The following is a 9,952-nucleotide window of genomic DNA, read 5'->3' as shown; positions in this document are numbered from 1 at the left end:
GTATAACACCTTCATTATAATAATTTTAAAGAAACAAGAGTCATGCAAAAATATTTTAACATAACATTATTATCATAATAGAAATTATTACTGTAAAGTCAGGTCAGATTATCCTGTCAAGTCAAGTCAGGTTATCCTGCTACTGGTAACATGTAATCCAGTACAACCTGCTTTATGTTGACATCAGGAAAGGCATCTGGTTGTAAAACATTGCTTCAAATCTTTCATAATGGCATTTATGTCAGAGAAAACTAAACTGAAAAAATATATATAAATTAATAATAAACAAATTATTAATAAATATAAACTGATATTGTTAAACATGAATGAATCATAATGAATCTTACCAAGCAAAATTATTAACTTTCCTATGCATTAAAAAATGTTGATAAATCAAAATTAGTATTTTAATTAAAACTAATACATTCCTTTTTTTATTACAATGCATCATTAAAATAAAAAACCAAACCAAATTGGATGAATGTCACTTAAATGTCTGTTAATAGACATATAACCGACGTTCAGCCAAGATTGTTTTAATCATAAGAGTGTAGCCGATGTTACAAGCTTGGTTGCAGACATCAATGCAAACAAAAAACTAAAATATATATAAAACACAAATATAAATCAAAACTAAATATATTTCTTAAATAAATTAATCTGAATCTGTAGAATCACCAAATAAATTGGATTGGCTAAACATCCGATATTTTCTGTGCACTGGTCTTTGTAATTCACTTTGTGCACCATCTAAAAAATAGTATACAATTTTTATTGAGGGTGAAATAATTGTTATTGATGGTGGAATTAATGAAGCGTATAAAGCTCAAGACAATATAGACTTCAAGTGCCAAGTGTATACCATTTTATACTATTACTAATTAAATAAAAAGTTACTCTGGCATTTTGGATCAGGATGTGCACTGTCACTATTGTTTGTATCTATGGCGTTGTTCAGTTTCTTGTATTCAACAGCCCCTATAAAAATTATATATATATATATATATATATATATATATATATATATATATATATATATATATATATATATATATCACTAAGTATATATGAAGTTGCTTTGGCATTATGGATCAGAATTTGCACTGTACAAAGCATTTGCATCCTTGGCATTGCTCAACTCCATGCATTCAACATACCCTATAAAAATTATATAAGTATAATTTTTGTATATAAATATAATTTTTGTATATAAATATATATATATATATATATAAGCTTTGTTGCGCTTAGTATGCTGTTGTATATATAAAAATTATGTTAGTTTATTCAAATCAGCATACAAATCACAAACTGTAGTTTCCTAGTTATGTTAGTTATATATGCTAACATTAGTGATGTAGTGATTAATCAGCATCAGCTTAATCAGCTACTTTTTGCACAACCGGCATTTTGCACAGATTGCATTTTTTTATCTATATCCCTCAGTATAATAATAAAATAATATAATATATATACATACATTTATATATAAATATATATATATATAAATATATATATATATACATATATTTATATATAGGAAATATATAAATATATATATATAATATATATATTTCCTATATCTTATTGTATACTATGATAAAATATAGGAAATCAGCTGAATGTGGGCTAATTTGTAAATAAATGGTCTACAATATTTATATCCCTCATTATTATAATAATATTATATATATATATATATATATATATATATATATATATATATATATATATATATTTACATAAATATACATAGAGAATCAACTGAATGTGGGCTAACTTGTAAATAAATAGACTATTTGCCAATAAATTATTTATTGTCGGCCAAACAACATTTAGCCTGCGTTCAACCAATATATACTCGTTGAATATAACCTAGCCGATAGAACAATGTCGGCCCGAGCTCGGCCTGAAAATAACTTAAACATAGGTAAATATAAAATAAAATAATATCTTTCTTTTACATAAATTATTCATAATCATTTAAATCTTCAAATAAATTGGATAGGTTGAACTTCAAACATTTTTTATGAACTGACAATTCACTATGTGCAGCGTCTAAAAAAAGTATATTAAAATATTAAAAATTTAATATATTAATAAAAATATGAATACAATGTATATAATATTGGGATGGAAACAGTATATCACATTTATTATTTTTAATCATTTTTAATCAAACTAAAATCACAAACTCGCAATTTAAATGTTTAATTGTAATCAAAACAAATCCCTGTTTACCCAGTATATTGATATTATTTTTATAATTGCAAGTTAGATTAAAGGTTTAAGTTAAAAAAACAATATTAAATAATAACATCAATATACTAGGTAATCAGTAATTTGTTTTAAAATATAGAAAAATTCATTAAAGACTTTAATGATATGACAGATTTTGATTGAAATAACTATTTATAAATAAATAATAAACAAATTATTAATAAATATAAATTGATATTGTTAAACAATATTATCTTACCAAGCAAAATTATTAACTTTTCTATGTATTAAATAATGTTGATAAATCAAAATTAGTTCCTCGCCTTTCAAATAGCTTTGCTGCAATTTTTAAAATTTAATGTCAAGCTAATGCATTCCGTTTTTTATTATAATGCATCATTAAAATAAAAAACCGAACCAAATTTTCTGATCGTCGGGTGAACGTCGGCTGAATGTCTGTTAGCCTGTTCGTCGGCTAACAGACATATAACCGACGTTCAGCCGATACTGTTTTATTCACAACAGTTTAGCCGATGGCGAACCGACGTTAAGAGCTCGGCCCGAGCTAGGCCCGACGTCGGCTTTAACACAGGGTTTACTTAGTTTCTTTAAAAAAATTTGATTACAAAAAATCAATAACTGAATATTGTTGAAAAAACGAGAACTTTTTCTAACATCATTATCAATAGCCTCTTCGTCTTCTATCATGGTAAGAATATTATTATCCAGTGTTTGTATAAGGTTTAACTTTAAACTTAGGTTTCCAAACATGAGTTTAACCTTTCTGTGTTGCCTTTAATGCGTGCAAAGTCTACTATTACTCTTGTAACGTTTTGCCGATGCCAAATCTTTATCCTTTTCTTTTTATTAAAGTTCATTCTCATTTTTCAACCAAATTTCAATCGACTGTTTTCCTCCGTTTTTTGATTTCAACTATGGACTTAAAAAACTACTAGTTCCGCAACAAACAATATCCAATTAATTTTGAACTTCACGTCGAGGTCACACTTTAAAATATATACATATATAATTTATATATATACATGCATATGTATGTATATATATATATATATATATATATATATATATATATATATATATATATGCATATATATATATATGCATATATATATATATATATATGCATATATATATATGCATATATATATATATATATATATATTTATATATATATATATATGTATTAAAAAATTGTATTCATTAAAAAACAAAATAAAATTAAAAAAAAAAAATTTTTTGGCAATACCCTCTTATGGGATATTGTAGTTATGACATGCAAAGTGTAAAACTATTGTGATAGCCTTGTCCCCGTATGTTTTTAATATGCAATTCTTAAGATTTTAGTGCTTGTTTTAATACAAAAATAGATTTTTCCCTTTATTGCTCTCTAAATGTATAAGTTTAATAAACCGTTCATATACACTAGCTCTTGCATAATGTTTCATTCTTGTATAATGTTTCATTCATGTTTCATTTGTGAAATGTTTCATTTTCTTTATCGTTACCATTTAATTCCACAACTTTTATCCGTTTTAAAGGTAGATATGCAAGTCATGATCAATTTTAAGACAATATCTGTTTTCTAACTGTTGTAAACCATAATAAAATAGTAAAACCATAATAATAGTATTGTTGTAAACCATAATTAAAAAGTCTTTCATGTATATTTTGGCTTTTATCAAATATAAGAAAAAGGCTATATAAGAACTACAAACATCTATCGTATATAAATAGCGTAACTAATAACCGTATGTATAATAGGTTATATATAAATAGCGTTACTAATAACTGTAATATTCAGAAGACGGGAAGTGACGTCATTAATATTATATTGCATTATTACTTAAATTATAACAGTCTTCTCCACATTAGGAAAGTTTTAGGGCGGAGAGTATAGACTTAACCTCTGATATTATACTAGGAAAGAAAGTAGTCGTCGAGATACTTTGGCCTCTTCGTAACGCGTCCTGTTCTTGAGGGTATGTTAGTAAGATTCTCGGGAGTAGTAACTTTCTGCATAGGCTGACTAGGTACCGCTGTTGTAGGTGACTGATTACAAGGGATACTATCTATAATTGAATTCTCAACTAATTGGCTTGAAGTTACTTCGTTGGTTTCGTTTAGTTCTTCTTGGTTTCTGTTTATTGAATTGCTGGTATTGTTGATCATCTGTTCAATGTTCAAATCACCGGATTGTTGTTGAACTGATTCTGTTGGGGGATTTAGGTCTTCTAGTGGGGCGAGGTCTTTTGTTGAAACAGTATCAATTTTTCCATTTTGAAATTTTATTCGAGCGTAGTGGGGCGATATTGTTTCTAGTAGTTGAACTCTGTCAACGAGTGGAACTCCTTTCATTCGTACTTGACGTCTGTAAAGGATTGTGGAATCCTGTTCTGTTAAGAAGTTAGGTGAAACAGTGCCTATTATTGATGCGCGTTGAAAGTTCATCATCCTCTGATGGGGTGTTTCGTTAGTGACGGTACACAGAAGTCCTCTTATGGAGGACAAAGCCATTTGCAATATTATTTCCCATTTCTCTTTTCCTAGACTTAAGGTTTTCAGAGCTAGACTAACAGCTTGTAGTATTGTTCCGTTTATTCGTTCACACTGACCATTGCCTTGGGGATGGTAAGGAGTGGTTCTAGTTTTAATTACTCCGTTCTTTTCTAGAAAAACTTTAATTTTTAAGCTTTCGAACTGAGTTCCACGATCTGTATGAATAGATGATGGTGCACCAAATAATGAAAAGAAGCTAAGAAGGTGTCGTATAACAGTTTCAGCTGATATGTCTTGACAGGGGAATGCAAATGGGTAGCGTGAGTACTCGTCAACCACCACAAGGATGTATTTGTTTGTTGTAGTGGATTGTAAAGGTCCAACAAAGTCCATCGATAAGCGTTCCCAAGGCCTTGTTGCCTGAGTGAGACGACCTGTGGGTGGTTTATAAAAACGTGGTTTGAGTTCATTGCAAGTTGTACATTGGTTTGTTAATTGTTTGATTTCTGCGGTGGAGTATGGTAGATTTCTGGTTTTGCAGTAATGTATCATTCTTGTAACTCCGGGATGGCATAGCTGGGAATGGATACTGTAAAACGCTTTAGTGTTATTTACAATCGAGCAACATCTTGAAAGGGCATCTGCTACAATGTTTTGGTTCCCCGGCCTGTATGAGATTGTATAATTAATATCAGCTAATTCTAAACGCCATCGAGTTGATTTTTCATTTTTTATTTTTGTTGCATTCTGTTTATTGAAATTAAGGGAAATGGATCTTTGGTCGGTTATTATATTAATATATGGTACTGAGTTAATCAAATGCCTCCATCTTCTACAGCACTCCACTATGGCAGCCGCTTCTTTTTCAACTATCGCATGCTTCCTTTCGGCATTAGTTAATGTTCTTGAAAAGAAGGCAACTGGCCTGCCAAGTTGTAATAGTGTTCCTTCGAGTGCTGAGTCGGAGGCATCAGTTTCTATTGTTAATGAAACTTTTAAATAAGGGGAGGCTAGACAAGCTTCTACAAGTTTATTTTTGAGTATTTTTATTGCTTCTTTGGCATGTGGGGTTAAACCCTTTGTTGGAAAATTGTCTCTTGCTTGAGTAAGTGGGAGAGCTAATGCTGTGCAATTGTGTATCCACTTAGCGTAATAAGCAAATAAACCTATCATTCGGTTTAGCTCTTTTAACGATCTTGGCTCAGGCATATTCATCAGTGCTTCGTATCTTTTTGGGTCTGGCTTTATAGTTCCATTTTCAATAATGTGGCCTAAGAATTCGATGTGAGTTTTTTTGAAGTTACTCTTTTCTTCGTTTATCTCAATGTTGGCGATTTTAGCTGCGTGTAGAAAGCGACTGAGATTTTTATCGTGCTCTTGGGCATCTTTTCCACCAATAATTATATCGTCGAGATAAGCGTATGTGTTTTCAAGTTTATTATCCTGAATGAATTCATCCATTACTCTTTGGAAGATTCGTACTGCGTTTGTACATCCAAAGGGTAAGCGTTTGAACTCATATAATTTGCCATTAGCTTCAAATGCGGTTAGTTTGTAATCTTCAGGTCGTATTCTCACTTGATGATACGCCGATTTGAGATCAATTGTGCTAAAAATTTTATGGACTGCTATTTTAAGTATTAAGTCATCGATTCGTGGTGTAGGATATGAATCGAGCGGAGTGTGTAAATTAATTGTATTCGAATAATCGATCACGAGGCGATTTTTATTTCCTGTTGATACTACAAAACATTGAGCTCGCCAAGGGCTGCGGCTTACTTGAATTATGTCTTTTTTTAGTAAGCGGTTTATTTCATCTGTTATGACGGAGACATTTTTTGGAATACGTCGTGAGGTTGTAGCTACTGGTTTTATTTTGTTAATATCGATTCCAGGAATTAAAGCGTATGTTGAACATTTCATGCTTTTTGTTGCTAAACATAATTTTAGAGGCTCTTTGTTTCCTTTAAAATTAATGGTAAATGAGGAATGACATGTAAACACGTCCATTCCTATAATTACTGGTGCTACCAAGTCGTCGTTTTTCTCTAGCCAATAATAATAAACCATGGAAGATACCTTTAACTTTAATGTCGAGTTGTCTGCCAGTGATACCTTTGAGGTAGATTGAGTATCGTATGAAAATTTCCATTGTCGAAGAAGTTTTGATGTAATAAAAGTTTTGTCGGACCCAGTATTTAACAGTGCATATGTTAGATTTTCGTTTATGGTGACGTTAATTAGTCTATCAGGTGAGTCAATTGCTGCTATGACCGTAGATATTATTGTGTTATCATCCTTTTAGTTATATTCTATAACAACTGCTGCTTTGGTATAAGTTTTGTTTTCTTTCTTAGAAAGACAGACAGTTGCCCAGTGACCCTTTCTATGACAATGTGTACATGTAGAGTTTCGTGCAGGGCATTTGATTTTTGAGTGTGGATCATTACCGCACCAAAAACAGGGAGATTTGGTAAGATTATGACTTGCTGCAAAAGTTGGTAGCGTGGTAGTATCTGTTATGGTTATTGTCAAATTAAGGGCATCTTTGGTGGCCAATTCCATCGTAAGAGCTCTAGATTGTCATCCGTAGCTTCAAGCAGTCGTTGACGAATAGAAGGTGAGCGGATACCAGCTATAAAAGCATCACATATTAGTAGGTTACTATGTTGATCTGCTGTTAGAGCTTCTGTTGGACATTTTCTGGAAAATTGTTTTAAGTTACTCATAAAGCTTTCAATCGATTCCCCTTCCTTTTGTTTAAAAGAGCGAAGTTTATGGCGCATCAAGATCGCTGTCGATCGTTTTTGATACTTGTTATCAAGAATTTTGATTGCATCGTCGTATGATGTAACATCCTGAATTATCGTAAAAGCCTTCACTCCGCATAGAACGAATAAGACTTGAAGTTTACAGTCCTCTGGGATTGTGGCTTTATCTAGATAAATTGATAGCATTTTTTTCCAATATATATAGTCTTCTTCGTTTGGTTCGTCGCACAGTACTTTTTTGAATATTTTTGCATCCATACTGATTTATATTTATATATAATAAATTTTTATATTTGATAAAATTATTGTAAACCATAATAAAATAATAAAACCATAATAATAGTATTGTTGTAAACCATAATTAAAAAGTCTTTCATGTATATTTTGGCTTTTATCAAATATAAGAAAAAGGCTATATAAGAACTACAAACATCTATCGTATATAAATAGCGTAACTAATAACCGCATGTATAATAGATTATATATAAATAGCGTTACTAGTAACTGTAATATTCAGAAGACGGGAAGTGACGTCATTAATATTATATTGCATTATTACTTAAATTATAACACTAACTGTATTTTAAATTGTCATTACAAGCTTTAATAAGACTCTCTAAACGGTAAAAAAAGTATTTAAACTTTAAGGTAAATGCTGACCTCTTGAAAAAATTTTACTGATTTAATTTACCTAATCAAACAGCTGCAAAAATTAATATTTACACTAATGTACAAAGTTTAAAAACGCAATTGCATTAATAAACCCATATTTATGGGGGTGTACAGGCCTTAATAAAACATTTTTCTTGTCCAATAATTCTAAAAAATATATACCCTGACTTGTTTTTTATGGTAATGACTAATGAACTCCTTAAAACTTATTACCATTTTCTTTTTTTTAGTTTAAATAAGGTAAGACGCAATTTTGTAGATTTTATTGTAAATTTCCGAAAATAATTCATATATACTAATAGCATAACTAATAAAATAATATCTACCAAATTCTGTAAGAACTTCATTTACCGATGTCTTTATTTTCAACAGCCGGTCAATCGTCTGATATGTACTGTTCCATCTTGAGGTGCAGTAAGTGATCTCAGACTTCCTAAACTTATTAATAAGTTTCTTAATTGCCACCCTTGATTTCCTAATTCTTGATACAATTTGTCTCGTTTCTAAGATAGTTGCACTATAATGTTCATAAACTAGTTTTATAAGAAGCTGGAGTGTATGAGCCATACAGGCCATTCGACGATGTGGAATATGATCTGGCAGGGATAAATCACTTTGCTCTGACTGAGACTGGATCTCTTTCTCATCAGTTTCATGCTCAAACTCGTCAGATTCAAACTCATAAGATTCAGATTCGTCAGATTTCTTAGCTGCATGCACATCCTGTAAGAGCCTGATGGCTTTAACTATATTAGAGCCGTTGTCTGAAACAATTAAAATTTAATGCACATCAGGAAGTGTTGTTTGTTACTAAAGTATTACATTAATTATACTATAAATACAAGTAAAAATTTAAAATTTGTTTAGCATTGAATGACATTAAAACAATAATTTTAAAAATTTAGTTCTGTTAATTATTACCTAACAATTTAAATTTTGGGTCAAGCGTTTTTATCATATTTCGAAACGACGGCTGATCAAGCAACAACATTGGATAGCAGGTATTAACAATTATTTCAATCACGCTATCCTGACGCACTTGATATTCACTTGGTTCCGTTGGCCATGCGGTGATTCGGTGTTCAAAGCAAATAAAATAAACATGATTCTTAAGAGTTGCAAATCAATCACTAATAGAATAATAAGTTTTTCGAGGTTGTTGGCTGGTAGGAAACGTGACAGTATAAAAATTCGTCGTTTACGATGAAAAAGCTGACAAATTCACGTGTTTAGTACAGGACTTAAGTAATGAAGGCGCGTGTGGCACAACTCTTGCCGGAAAAAAATTCCAGTAACTTGGTAGCGCAACTTCAGAGAATACATGAAGACACACACAAACGTTACACGGATTCAAAGAAAAAACGAAATGCAGAAAAAATATATTTGAAACATAAAATTGATGAAATCAATTCTACATCTTTCCATAATGGTGGAAAGGCAAAAACCCAGACCATCAGAAATTGTGACAAGCACGTGACCGGTTTTGCGGTCCAATGATACATTCTATAATTATTCCAAATATCATCGTTATGGTTAAACATGTGCGTCATTTTTAAAGCAAGTATGTAATATTTGTAAATTGATTGTCGAAAAAAAAAAGTTGTTGTATAGTTGTTGTATTGTTTTTTAATACTCAATAATTTTCGTTCGGTAATAATTCCTAAATCTATTTCTATTTTCGTTTTTTAATGCTTTTATTCAATTGTATTTCAGCTTTCGCTCTTCAGATAATTCCTGATTTTAGTTTTTATTCACGTTAACGAAATCAATTA

The 9,952-nt window shown here is 30.6% G+C and overlaps 1 protein-coding gene across 1 annotated transcript; it reads right to left on the bottom strand.

Annotated features, from left to right (window-relative positions):
• Positions 1 to 1,084: 1,084 nt before the first annotated feature.
• On the bottom strand, positions 1,085 to 7,184 carry LOC136074274 (uncharacterized). The gene is made up of 4 exons (XM_065786579.1): positions 7,119 to 7,184; positions 4,187 to 7,035; positions 3,858 to 3,913; positions 1,085 to 1,158 (listed from the first exon to the last, which is right to left on the bottom strand). The coding sequence occupies exons 1-4, from the start codon at positions 7,182 to 7,184 to the stop codon at positions 1,085 to 1,087; spliced, it is 3,045 nt and encodes a 1,014-aa protein (XP_065642651.1).
• Positions 7,185 to 9,952: the final 2,768 nt, after the last annotated feature.

This window comes from Hydra vulgaris, chromosome 01 (genome assembly GCF_038396675.1).
Source record: "Hydra vulgaris chromosome 01, alternate assembly HydraT2T_AEP".
Lineage (NCBI taxonomy): Eukaryota > Metazoa > Cnidaria > Hydrozoa > Anthoathecata > Hydridae > Hydra > Hydra vulgaris.
The sequence above is the reverse complement of the archived record's forward strand: the minus strand, read 5'-3'. Positions and strand labels throughout refer to the sequence as shown.